This window comes from Aythya ferina, assembly GCF_964211825.1.
Source record: "Aythya ferina genome assembly, chromosome: 14".
Lineage (NCBI taxonomy): Eukaryota > Metazoa > Chordata > Aves > Anseriformes > Anatidae > Aythya > Aythya ferina.
This window is the reverse complement of record NC_140312.1, coordinates 165530-179125: the sequence shown is the minus strand read 5'-3', so window position 1 is coordinate 179125 and position 13596 is coordinate 165530. Positions and strand designations below refer to the sequence as shown.

General features: G+C 44.0%; 1 protein-coding gene across 1 annotated transcript in view; it reads left to right on the top strand.

The window, feature by feature from the left end:
- Positions 1 to 432: 432 nt before the first annotated feature.
- The window catches only part of KDM3B (lysine demethylase 3B), a 55078-nt gene continuing 41914 nt past the window's right edge, over positions 433 to 13596 (top strand). The window contains exon 1 of the mRNA XM_084535560.1: positions 433 to 2557. Within this exon, the coding sequence (XP_084391686.1) occupies positions 1910 to 2557 (648 nt within the window). The 5' untranslated portion in view covers positions 433 to 1909. The remainder of the gene's footprint in view (positions 2558 to 13596) is intronic.

Genomic DNA, 13596 nt, shown 5'->3' with positions numbered 1-13596 from the left:
GTTACCTAACTGCTTTTTATAACTTGTCTAGTGTTCCGTATGGTGTTCCTCTTCTCTATTTGATTCCTTCTATCAAGCAGTATTACTTTAGGCTATTATGAAAGAAAATAAAGGTTAAAAAAATAACATGTACATACACACATTAAGGTTTAGGGGTTTTTTTGCCTTCATTACTGAAGGAAGGAACTCTGAAATGAAGTAAAAGCAGGCCATTTAAACAGACCTCATGAAAACTTCATGTTGGATTCCATCTGCCACAGGATTCCTTTGAATCTATTTTTAAAACAACTGCCTTAGAGTTCAAGAAATACTTTTAAAGGAAAAAATATAAAGGCTTGTCCAACTTCTTGCTGCTTTTTGGTGTATTAGCAATCTGGTGATGTATACTTTTATAGAATTATGAAGAACACACAGTAAGATTAACTTGAAATTCTTTTACTACAGGCACAGGTATTCTTTAATGGAAGCTTGTTGTTTTTTGTTTTTTGATGGGGGGCAAGTTATTAGGTTGAACAGAATTATAGAATCATTAAGGTTGGAAAAGACCTTCAAGATCATCTGGTCCATTGCCCCACTAGCAATGTCACACACGAAACCATGTCCTGAAGCACTACATCTAACCTTTCCTTAAACACCCCCAGGGATGGTGATGGTGATGCCACCACCTCTCTGGGCAGCCCGTTCCAATGACTTCTCTCTGAGAAGAAATGTCTCCTAATTTCCAACCTAAACTGCACCCCTGGTGCAACTTGAGGCCATTCCCTCTAGTTCTGTTGCTGGTTATCTGTGAGAAAAGGTCAACCCCCAGCTCCCCACACCTTCCTTTCAGGTTGTGGAGAGCAATGAGGTCTGCCCTGAGCCTCCTCTTCCTCAGACTAAACAACCTCCAGCCGCTCGCTCCTCACAGGATTTGTGTTCCAGGTCCTTCACCAGCTTCAGAGCCCTTCTTGGAACATGTTCCAGGGCCTCGATGTCCTTCTTGTAGTGAGGGGCCCAAAACTCAACACGGCACTCAATGTACAGCCTCACCAGAGCAGAGTACAGGGGGACAATCACCTCCCTGCTGGCTGTGCTATTCCTGACACAAGCCAGGATGCCATTGGCCTTCTTGGCCACCTGGGCACACTGCTGGCTCATGTTCAGGCAAAGCATCAATCTGCACCCCTAGATCCTTTTCCTCTGCATACCTTTCAAGCCACTCTGCCCCAAGCCTGTAATGCTACAGGGGGTTGTTGTGGCCAAAGTCCAGGACCTGGCACTCAGCCATGGTGAATAGGTATGTATTTTACGAGTTATCTCAGAAATTCCTACAGGCAGATACAGCTTCCAAAAAAACAGTCTTCTCAGCTTCTCTAGATTTAATAATGTGTCTTGGACCCTGACCCGTATTTTATCTGCATCCCGCATGATGACTAAAATAATAGAAAGTACAGATAATGGGATGAAATGAATAAGTAGACTTCTGAGGACAGGCACATAATACAAACTTGAACTCAGCGTCTTACCCATGTCCCAGTAAACTGTATCTCTGTAACCAGAAACTAACAAAGATAAAACAGTCGTCTTCTGAAAACAGCCTGACACAGTTATTTGGAATACACGGAGGTAAAAGCAAACAACTTGCCTTTCCTGACGATGCAGAGCCAAGTTAACCGTCACTCTCCCAGAGTGAGGAAACAGTAAAGACAAAAAATACATATATTTCTTCAATATCATTGTTCTGATACTGAGCAAAGCGCCTACTCCTCGTTGCAGTCTGTAAGTGCTGCTGGGTGCGCGAGCAGAACACCGAAGAGCTGCCCACCTCTGCCGGTGCAGGACTACGGATGCCGCGGCTGAGGACGTTCGAAAGGAGAGCGGCTGGGGCTCCGCACCATTCTACGCGAGGACTGCTCGAACGTATCGGCTAATGCTGCCAGCAGCACCCCCGCACCGCCTCGGCCCACAGCGTCCCTCGCCGCCTGCCGAGCGCCGTTCGAGGCCCGCCGCACCCCGCGGCGAGGGGCCCGGGCTAGCGCCGCCGCCATCACTCCGCGGCCAGCCCACGCCCCCCTGGCGCGTTCGAAACCGCCGCTCGGCCCCCGCAGCCACGGCTGTCGTCGCGCTGCCTTTTACGCGTGCTTCAGGTAACGACTCCCGAGCCGCCGCCGCTCCCGACCGCGAGCCCCGGCCCGCCCCGGGCCTCCCGGCAGCGGCGCCGGAGCCAGGCGGGGCGGCGCGGGGCACTGTGGGGCAGAGGAAGGAGGGGGGAGGGCGGCCTGCGCCGGGTGCATGCCGGGAGCGGGGCGGGCGGCGCTCGGAGGCCCAGCGCGGGGCAGGCGCTCGCTCGGTGTCTCGGGGCGGCGGCGACCGGTGGGCTCGCGGCGGCGGCTCCTGCCCGGCGGGGATGGCGGACGTGGCGGCCTCCCCCGTGGGGAAGCGGCTCCTGCTGCTGCTGGCGGCGGGGCCGGGCGAGGGCGAGGCGGCGGGGCCGGAGCCCGGGCCTGCGCTGCCCTCCCGGGCCTGGCGGAGCGGCACGGTGCGAGCCATGAGCGGGGCCGTGCCCCAGGACCTGGCGGTGAGGCCCCGGCGGCGGGCGCGGGGGTGGCGGGGGACCGCGGGCGGGGGGCGCTGGCGGGCCGGGCCGGCCGCGCGCGGGCCGCGGGTGCGGGCCGCCGCCGGGCAGCGCTGCGGGGCGGGCGAGGCGCCGGGGCGCGGCCTCCCCGGGGGGTCGCGGCGGCGCCGCGCTGGCCTCCCCGCGCGCGCCGCCCCGGAGGCCGCCGCCCGCCGCTCCCCGCAGGGCCGCGCGGGCCGGGCAGCGGCGGGGCCGGCCTGCGGCGAGCGCGCCGCCGGGGCTGCGGGGCGGGGGGCGGCCGCAGCCGGGGGGTGCGCGCTGCTGCGGCGTGCCGCCGGCGTGTGTGCGCCCGGCTTCTGGCCGCGGTGCTCTGGGAGGCCGCCGAGGGGTCGCGGGGGTTCCCGGGCAGCGGCGGTGGTGCCCCGTGTCTAGAGACGCCGCTCCGAGCTGGGCTCAGCGGCTCGGTCGTCTTCGTTTCTGTTTCCAACAGAAGCGATTTGTGCTGCGTGTAGCGTTTCAACGCTTTTCGTGGTTTCATTTGGCTTATTTCTAGTAGGCGCTGTGAAACTCAGGTGAAGACTTGCAAAAGAGTTCTCAAAAGACGTCTATGCTGTTTCTCTTTGTGTGTGCCAGTTCTCCAAGTATTCATTGGGACTGAAGACGTGCTCTGGAGGTGTCTGAGAACTTTGGCTTTTAAAATGACCCATAGTACGGAAATGCAGTTGTGTTCGTGAAGAGTCTTGTCAGCTGTCTTTGTGATTAGTTTAATTTTGTTGTCGTCGCAACAAGTTCTTTGGATTTCTTTGCAAAATTCCAACACTGAGAAGTTTTCTTGCCTTCTTAAAATGATGTTGCTTTCTTAGCTCTGGTTTTAGGACAAGCATCTTTTTCCCTCTTTTATCTAAAGGTGCCTTAGTTCATGTAAGAATGAAACTGGGGAAGACCGTGCCTTTTTAGCAGAGATCAGGTTAGAACAGACAACTGAAGCGTTGAGTAAGAAGGAGCATGCTGGTTTTAGCCTTGAAATTCCTGGTGGTCTGGCCTGGCACTCCCCAGCTGTGGCTGAGAATTATGGTGATGCACTCTAGCAGATGCCTTATTTGTCTGAGGAGGAGAAAGGAGGAAAAAAAAAAGTTTAGAAGAGGGGATCTTCAAAAGTAAATTAGGAGAGGTGTGGGAGACTCCGTCTGAAGTGTGGAAACATACTGGGGCTATGACCTGATCTGAAGAGCTACTCTTGTAGAAGACTGCATTTGGCATGTATTGGTACATTTGCATTATGGTCCCATCTGACTCAAATATGACTATGATGTAATAAATTTTTGCTATTCCTGATCTTACTACTGTTTTGGTGGAAGGACTAGTGGAGTGTGTGGGTTTTTTTTGTTTGTTTGACTGGTTGGTTTGGTTGTGGGTTGTTTTTTTTTTTTTTTTTTTTTTTTGATGGATCTCTGCCCAACAAAAGGTATTCACTTGTTTCCTGGTTAGTCATTGCTGTTCAACCATGTGACATTTGTTAGACTGTTTTGACAAAGGAAAAGATCAACAACTGTGCTTGATCGCATAGGAAGTAGTTTGCTTTCTTCTTGTGTGTGTTTGTGTAAACTTATAACTTTTAGTACTACTGTTCCTAACCTAGTTCCTCTCATCAGTAATTTTTCAGTTAGCACCGTTTCAGTGATGCAGCTGTCTCTAAACACTGTATTCTCCAAAGCTGTGAAAGAACTCTTAAACGTGAACTGAGTAAAATACTTTAGGTGGATCTTTCATAGTTCTGTAATGTGGAATATTTAGTGTTGTCATGGAACCTTCCATTCAAAATGAACACCACTTTGACAATAATTGGTACAAGAGCTGGGGGGCATGTCCTGTGAGGAGAGGTTGAGGATACCTGGGTTGTCCAGTCTGGAACAAGAAGCCAAGAAGCAACCTCCCTGTTCTCTACAACTTCCTGGGGAGGTGAAGTGCAGAGGGAGGTGCCAGTCTCTTCTCCCTTGTCACCAGTGACAGCACATGCATTGGAATGGCACAGAGCTGCACCAGAGGAGGTTCAGACTGGACATTAGAAAGAATTTCTTTACTATAAGGGTGGTCAAACACTGGAACAGGCTTCCTAGAGAGGTACCTGATGGCCTCTTGCCTGTCAGCATTCGGGAGGTGTTTGGATAATGCCCTCAGTAACATGCTTTAACTTTGGTTAGCTCTGAAGTGGTCGAGCAGTTGGATTAGATCATCTGTGAAGGTCCCTTTCAACTGAACTATTCAATTAAGATATACTATCAGAAAAGTTGTCTTTTTTTATAATTCACTCAGCCAGAAGTGAGGATTTGGTACTGGGCAGTCGACCATGCTTCAGGAATTACTGTTCTAAGATTAAGTAATAATGTGGGTGAGGTCTGAAGAAAGCAAGAATAAAATGTATTCTGCTCTGAGTTATTTAAGTCTGTGTTTTCTTGCGGTGTCCTGTAAAGGTGGTTTCTCTTAGTAACCCATAGTCTCTTGTTGGCTTTTAAGAAATATAAAACAGTTTTATATCTATGCATTTCCAAGGCAGGAAACCGGAGAACAGGCAAAAAGTATAACATTTAAAGTGTTTCAGAAAGCTGCTAAAATAGTCTTTTAATATTGGAAAAGCAGTATTACTTTAGATTACTACATGTTTTTTGTGGTGTCTTCTTCATAAGCAATTTCATGGAATAAAGCTGACATTTAGGAATTACCTGAATTGCAGAATAAGCTCAATTTACTTCGCAAGTATCAGAAATATTTGAGTTAACCATAGATATCAGGCTATTTCAACTAATTTCTCTAGGTCACTTTATGCATCCTCCAGATTGTAGATGAAAAATGCTGCAACTCTACAGGACTGGATTTAGATCTGTGTGCCCTCAAGCAGTTTCGGGATGCTACTTGAAAGTCATCTTGGCAGTAGGGAAGAATGTGGCTAAAAAGTACATATGCTGCCCGTATGGGGTAGGGTGTCTGCGGGTACACGTCTGCTGCAGAATTTTCATGTTACCTGATTGGGACTGAGTAGGGAGCTTGTAAAGGCATTCAGGTTGTAATAGATCTGGAGAGAAGAGTTTGCGTGTGGGGAGTTGAAGCTGGGACACCATGCAAGTGGCAGGAAGGTTCACAACAAGCTGGGATTCTATGGTATCGATTGCTTTCTATGCACGCTAGTCACTGTCACTTTCTGTCCTGCAGTGATCGTTCTGTCAGCAAGTTACTTGTGTGAGTTTGCATGTCAGATGGATATATAGGGGCAATAGACCATGGAAGGTGTTCCCGTCTTTGTCTCATTCACTGTCTCGTATTGCTGCAGTTGAAAGCAGAATACTGGGCTGGATGGAGGTTGTTCAGGCCAGTAGGTAGGGCATATCTGTAATGCTTCTCAATGGAAGAGAGTTGTAGACAGGATGTTGATTTTTATTTTTTTTAATAAATTTTTACTTGCTTTGCAAGTGAAATACTGTTCTTTGAAGGAGAGCTGACCGCAAAGCAGCAGATGTACATTTTTTCCACTCACTCTTTGATACTTTCTTGGTGGCCTAAGTACAAAGTATTATGAATGCTTTTTATGCCACATTTTCTTCTGATGGCCTTTCTGTCTTCCAAGATGTGAAAGATAGACATCAGCACAGGAAAATCTGCATTCATCTGATGAACAGCGTCTTTTTTGTCTCCACTGACTGCTTTTCTCAAGAATCAAGTGTCACGAGGGATTCTGTAACTACTCATTTACAGTGAAATGCAAGGAGCAGAGATATAACAAGGGGGGTGGAATGCCTCTGCAGTTGTAACTTGTACAAGTCACTTATTCCCCACCAGTTGGATAGGGAAGAGAATAGGAAAGGTAAAATTGGAAGAACTTGTGGGTTGAAATAAAGATGGTGTAACTGCTAGAGCAAAGCTGCATGTACAAGTAAAGCAAAATAAGGAATTAATTCACTGCTTCCCAGTGGCAGGCCAGTGTTTAGCCACTACTTCCAGGAAGGCATGACTTCATCATGTGTACTGGTTGCTTGAGAAGACGAATGCCGTAACAATAAATATCCTCCATTCTCCTATGTTTTCCACCCAGCTTTTATTGCTGTGCACAGTGCCACATGGTATGGGATATCCCTTTGGTCAGTCTGGGTCTCAGCTGTCCTGGCTGTCTCTTCCCAGCCTCTTGTACACCCCCAGCCTCCTCACTGTCAGGGCAGCACGAGAAGCTGAAAAGTCCTTGGCTCTGTCTAAGCACTGCTCTGCAACAACTAACACATTGGTGTTCTTGTCAATGGTATTCAAAATCCAAAATGCAGCACCATACCAGCTACCGTGAAGAAAGTTAACTACCCCAGCCCAGCATGTATGTGCAGCCATGTCATGTTCTTATGGAAACATTTGGATAAATGTTTTTCCAATAAGATTTAGTAAGTGCAGTGTAAGTTTGTGTATCCTTCTCTGTTTGGCCCTTGTATAGTCTTTTAAAACAGTCATAAGCTGTGCTTGGTTGTACAGTAACTTCTCTTGATAGTGCCAGAGTACTCACTACACTTGATGCTTACTGCTTCCACTTTCAACTGTTGATTAAAGAATCCAAACAAAATTCTGTTTTTACTCCGCATGGTTATTGTTTCAAGGTCGTTGTGCTTATGACTTCAGTTGCACGATGCTTCATGCTTTTGCTTTCAAACCATCGTTGTCTACACCTAATAGCTTGTGCTACTTCCTTTTGATTAGATGCCCTGTCTAGTTAAGGCATTGGACTTTCCTGTCAGTGGCAGGATTACTTTCTTCTGTAGTTTGCAAGTATGTTTTCTTTTGAAACCGTTTTTGTTGTACTTACTTGTAGTTGGAAAAAGTGTTACTACTTACCTCTTGTTGTCATTGATTAACTAACTGACGATGCTTTTGCAAGGTAGTGCTGCTTGGTAGCGACTGCTATGTGTTGTCAATACTTGCTGCCAGGAGTCTCTTTTTTGTGTCTTGCCTACACTAGATTAAGATGTTTCGCAAAAGGAACAGAAAGATGGGAAAGTTTCCTTGTACAGTTTTCTTTTCCTTCAGGTTTTGAATGTATGTGGGTTAGGATTAAAGGGAGGACAGGGTTAGGTGATGACAATACATTGGGGGTCTGCTCCAGGCCACCTGACCAGGTAGAACAAGCAGATGAGGCCCTCTTCAGATAGAAGCAGCTTCCTGTTTGCAGGCCCTGGTTCTCATGGGGAACTTAAACCACCCTGAGACCTGTTGGAGGGACAACACAGCAGGACATAAGCAATTCAGAAGGTTCCTGGAAGGTGTTGATGCCAGCTTCCTTCCCCAAGCAGTAGAGAAGCCCATGAGGAGAGGTGCTCTGCTGAGCCTTGTTCTCACCAATAATGCAGGACATGTTGGGAATATGCAGGTCAGTGGCAGCCTTGGCTGCAGTGACCATGAAATGCTGGAGTTCAAGATCTGTAGGCCAGTGAAAAGGGTGAATAGCTAGCTCACAGCCCTGGACTTTGGGAGAGCAGACTTTGGCCTCTTCAGGGGTCTGCTTGGTACAGTACCATGGGATAATACTCATCAGCCTGGAGAGGAGAAGGCATGGGGGAATCTTATGAATGTACATAAATACCTGAAGGGAGGATACAGTAAGGACAGAGTCAAGCTCTTTTCAGTGGTGCACAGTGCCAGGACAGGAGACCATGAGCACAAACTGGAACACGGGAGGGTCTGTCTGCACATCAGGAAGCAGATTTCCACTGTGAGGGTGATCAGACTTTTGCAGAGATTGCCTAGAGAGGTAGTTGAGTCTCCCTCTTTGCAGATGCTCAGAAGTTTTGTGGACATGGACCTGGGAAATTGGCTCTGGATATCTCTGCCTGAGCAGGGGGCTGGACCAGATGACCTCCAGAGGTCCTTTACAACCTCAACTGGTCTGAACTTTTGGGTAGACCTGTGCGGTGTCAAGAGTTGGACTTGATGATCCTTAAGGGTCCCTTCCAACTCAGGATATTCTATGATTCTAACTATTTTGTGATAATTATTAATCAGTATCAGCTTTAAGCATAGTTGTTTCTTGTAGTAATTGTGGGGTTTTGGGCCATATGTTCAAATCCATTTGTTATCTGGCTCAATATAAATTATTTCAAAGGTAGATTTTTCTCCCTGATTTTTTCCTTAGTTTTCCTTGTTTTGGGAATCAGCCATTCTAAACACACATAGCAAATATATATTTCAGGTAGATGTTTTTCTTGTAAGAAAAAATCAGTAATCATGCTTCAAAGTTTTTTTGTGCATAGGTGTAAACTTAACTGTTGTCTGCCATAATGGATTCCAAAATAACTCTTTGGATGGATTAGCTATTAGAATACTGCTAGAGTTTAATTTTTTAGATCTAAGTAATGGTGGTACTAGCTGCATGAGATCTCAGATGTCTCACAAGTTGAAATCTCAGTATCTATATCTACCTTCTTATTTCCCCTCCTACTTGTTGACAATGGAGTTCTTTTCTTTCAACATCTTAATGAGTAAGAGGTCATGGACAGACCTGTTACCCAGTTTTACTTGGTAGCCTGCAATAGATTCCTACCAGTGCCTCCTTTCTGGGCATAAGTACTATTATTCCAATTTACAGATGGGGAAACTCAGCCAGTGAGAATAAATGGCTTGACCAAGGCCATGCAGGAAGCCTCTGATGGAGCAGGGAATTGAACCTGGGTCTCTGGCTACTCTCTAGCAACTGATGGACCACCCTTCCTTTCAAAACTAGGTAAAATTTAAGACCATTTTAAGGGATATTTTTGAACTTGGATTTTTTTGCTTCCTTTTTTTTTCCTAATTACATAAAGCCCTAAAATGTAAAGTTTTTCTTATGTTTATCGTAGATAGCATCTACATTAGTCTTTTGTGCAAATTATAATGCAATAAACTCCAGTAGTTCTATCAGATACCATGTTTGTAGCCTGTGTAATGTGATGAAAAAGACCAATATCTGCGTCCTATCTATACTACGTCTTTTGTTTTGTTACTACTTTTGTAGTGGAATTGGTGTTAGAAAATTTGGGGAGAAATTCTATTTGAACCAGGCTATAGTTCTCTAGAGTGTATTAAGACCTGAGTGTTAGTGTAGCAGCTACACAAAACTGTGCCTTCTAGACAAACACTTCAGGCTGTTGTTGTATATCAAATAAAGTAGAGCAACAGCTCTGCTTTCTGGCATCACTTTTCTTGGGACGGACAGGCAACTAAATAAAAGGAGGGGAAGCTAGGAGAATTACAGGTGTTCGTGTACCCTCTGTTTTTTTTGAGTTGCAACAACACTTTTTGTAGATAAAAAAAAAAAATACTAAAATTGTTATTCTTTGTAATTAGATATCGACTAAGGAAGGCATTTTTTGGTATAGGAGAACTTGGGAAATCTTGCAGTCACGTTTTGTCTAAGCAGCATCATTTTTTTTCTTTTATGCAATACAGACATACTGGCACTAATTGCATATCCTGTTGATATCATCAATATCACTGTTCAAAAGTTTTGGTATTAGAAAAGCGCAGTTGCTGTTGTTATCAGTGGGTTGTCTGAACTGGTTGTGAGCAAACGTGGAAGGGCCAGCAGCTGGTAGTATATGTGACCCCACAAATTGCAGGGCCATTGATATATTGGAGAGATAATTTATTCCAGGGTTTCCAGGGCTTTAGCATGCAGACATTTCCCTTTTGACACAAAACTAGAGTGTTTTCAAATTAAACTGAGAACCTCCTTTTTTTTTTTTTTTTTTTTTTTTTTTTTTTTTTTTAAATCTATAATGCAACAGCTTTGCTTAAAGCTTCTGAGTTTTACAACAAAGGTAGAGTATTGCTGTATACCACTTTAAATATCAAAAGCAAATATTTGTTATTCGCTCTCGAGTCTGTCTAATCTGTCCTTGCTTTAGGCTTATCTTTCAGGATTCCTTTAGTGGTTTTCTCATACCCACTAAGTGTATGAGGCATCAGTTGAAGAATATGCTGTAGTTATATTTAGTAGTCGTAAAAAGTAATGTATGTGTAGTGTGCTCTGCAAGTCAGCTTCTGCTTCTTGCATACTCAGTACACAGAAAGCAGTTTCAATTGTAGATTCTGGAAACAGGAAGTAAAAATGTAGCTGTTTGTCTTGAGGCTTGCAGTCCTTTGGTGTGATCTTTTGGAAAATACTGGCGTAATTTTTGCTAATACGATGTGTGATGTTGCATTGGATTGGAACATCTGCTCTCTGTATCTGTGTTGAGGAAAATACTCTACCTGGTATTGGTTTAGAATTAATAGTGCCTTCCTTTGCTGGTTGTAAATCAAAGTTTGTCAGGCTGTGTGTGTGTGTGTGTATATATATATAATATGCATATAATATGTATTCCTTCTTGTATAAAAGAATATTATATATATTATATATTATATATTATATATATATTATATACATGTATGTGATATTTGTTGCTTCTTGTATACCAAAGTGGAAGAAAACTGAGTATTGGACATAAAGCGTGTAAAACAAACTTGCCATGACTTCTCTGTTTTGCAAGGAAGAGAGATGAGCTTAATATGATAATGTTGTTCTACTTTGCTCTCTTTTTGACCCAGATTCTGGATCTGAGGTTTCAAAAAACAAAACGACAACAAAAAATGCAAAGTCTGTTTTCTGAGTTAAGTAACAGAAGCATTGCTATTGCTGACAGTCGCAGTATTTCTCACAATTTTTAGTAAGCATCTTAAAGAAATGTGGAACACCCATCTAGAAGTTCATCAAATACTATTTTTTCTAGCACTGTGGTGAATTTGTTTTTGTTCTGCATTGTTTTGTGTTTTAAACCAAGGAGTAACTTGTTAAATTTGGAGCTAAAAGTAGAGCTTTTCCAATTTATCAATTTATAATGATTCATAGAAATGTGAGGTGCCTCATAGGTTAAGACTGGAAGAAATTTACGTATAGTCTGATTTCATGTGTCTCACAAGATAAGTTGACTCAAGTCTTGTATAAAGAAATAAATAGCTATCCTTATTTCTTTGGGTCAGGGCAGTAAGCTTTGCTTTACTGCTTGTTTGAATTTGGCTGCCTTTATTAATCCTTGCCAACTACTTTAAGGAGTTTTGCTAGTGTTGTGGTTTAACCCAGCCGGCAGCTACATACCACACAGCTCACCCTCCTCACTCCCTCTCTGGGATGGGGGAGAGAAACGGGAAAGTGAAGCCTGTGAGTCGAGATAAAGACGGCTTATTAAGACAGAAAAATAATAATAATAAATAATAATAATATCAATAATGATGCTAATAGTACTAGTAATAATGTGTACAAACAAGTGATGCACAATGCAATTGCTCACCACCCGCTGAGTTAGCCCAGCCTAACCCCAAGCAGCTGCCTCACCTGTCCCGGCTAGCCACCCCTGTATATTGTTCAGCGTGACCCCAGACAGGATGGAATACCCCTTTGGCCAGTTTGGGTCAGCTGTCCTGGGTCTGTCCCCTCCCAGCTCCTGCTGCACCCCCAGCCTGCCTGCTGGCAGGACAGAGCGAGAAGCTGAGACGTCCTTGGCTTGGTGTAAGCGCTGCTCTGCAACAACTAAAACATCAGTGTGTTATCAGCACTCTTCTCATCCTAAGCCAAAACATAGCACCCTACCAGCTGCTAGGAAGAAAATTAACTCTGTCCTAACTGAAACCAGGACAGCTAGCAAGAAGTGTTTTTTCTGTGTAGTTGTTTATAAAATCTCTATTCCTTTTCATCAAATTCTTGAGTATCTTAAAAGAAGAAGTATATTTCTAGCATCTAGCTAGCATCATTCCAGAAGTTCATTTTGGCCAACTTTTTCATGTAACATAAGAGAATTATAAGATGATTACCTGACTAATGTCATACATACAAACAAGCAATTCCTCTTTCTACTCTTAACATGATAGTCCTTTCTTCATGTCATATTTTACTGCCATAAACCATATAGTAGCACATAGGTACCATAGTAGCACAGATATATTATTAAGAAAGGTACGGGCCCAGAAACAGAAAAGGTGTTCAGTCAAACTTTCTTTATTGCTGAAACTTGTTGAATTTGAGGAAAGATATGTGGTAAAACACATTTGTCTTTCTCTGCAGGGCAGCTTAGGAAGTAATGGAGATAAAGAATTCATCAGGAAAGCTGCTTCATGTTTTTTCCCTCTCTTGCTGGACAGATTTTGAGTCTGGAGGAAGGGGTGGGGAAGAAGAGAATGAGTGGTCTCCAGTACCTCTATTAATGAGGATTACTGGTAAAGCAGAGAGGGGTCTGTTACCCTCAATGATCTTGCAATTATTACAAAACTCTGTTTTGACTATTCAGATTAAGGTCTTTCTTAACTGACTAGGAATTTCTTTCTGTTCACCTGACTTATTTTTGGTTACATGTGTGTAGTATGTAAGTTCTGTATCTGAAAGATTGGAATGCAACTTCATTTTAACATTTAATAGCACTAATTGTTAGGGCATGGAATGAGACTTGTAACCTGTTCCTGTTCTTAGCATTCTTGCATATGGATTTAGTATTTGCCCTTTGTGACAGGGAGAAATGAGAATGGTATCTGAGAACAGTGATTTAGAATTGTAGTACAATTTGTGTTGTACTTAAAACGTCATTAAAAATCTAGTAAGTATTTCTAGATGCCATCAGAAATACTTGCATTTGGTTCAGGAAGTTTAATGTTCAAGGTGACACAAAATTTCTGATAGAGAGTGGTTTTCATAAACACAGGCTTTCCTGTCTGAAGGATTCGATTTGGTAAATGTCAGTTATAAAGCTATCTGTACTGATACAGGCCGTCTGTTGAAATGCCAAGTAGGAGTCTGTAAATTCTCTAGCAATCCCAGTGTACAAGAGGCTTGCTTTGGGTCATCAGTTGCATTTTGGGATAAATAAGTTTCAGATCTTTAGTTTTGTGCAGAGAAATGCAGCATTTGGAACTAGTAGTGTGTGTTTGGGGAATAAATGAATTTTCATAGTTCAGTAGTTGCTGTGAATTCTAGTCCAGTTTCTTTTGAAACATAATAGTTATGCAGATGTGAT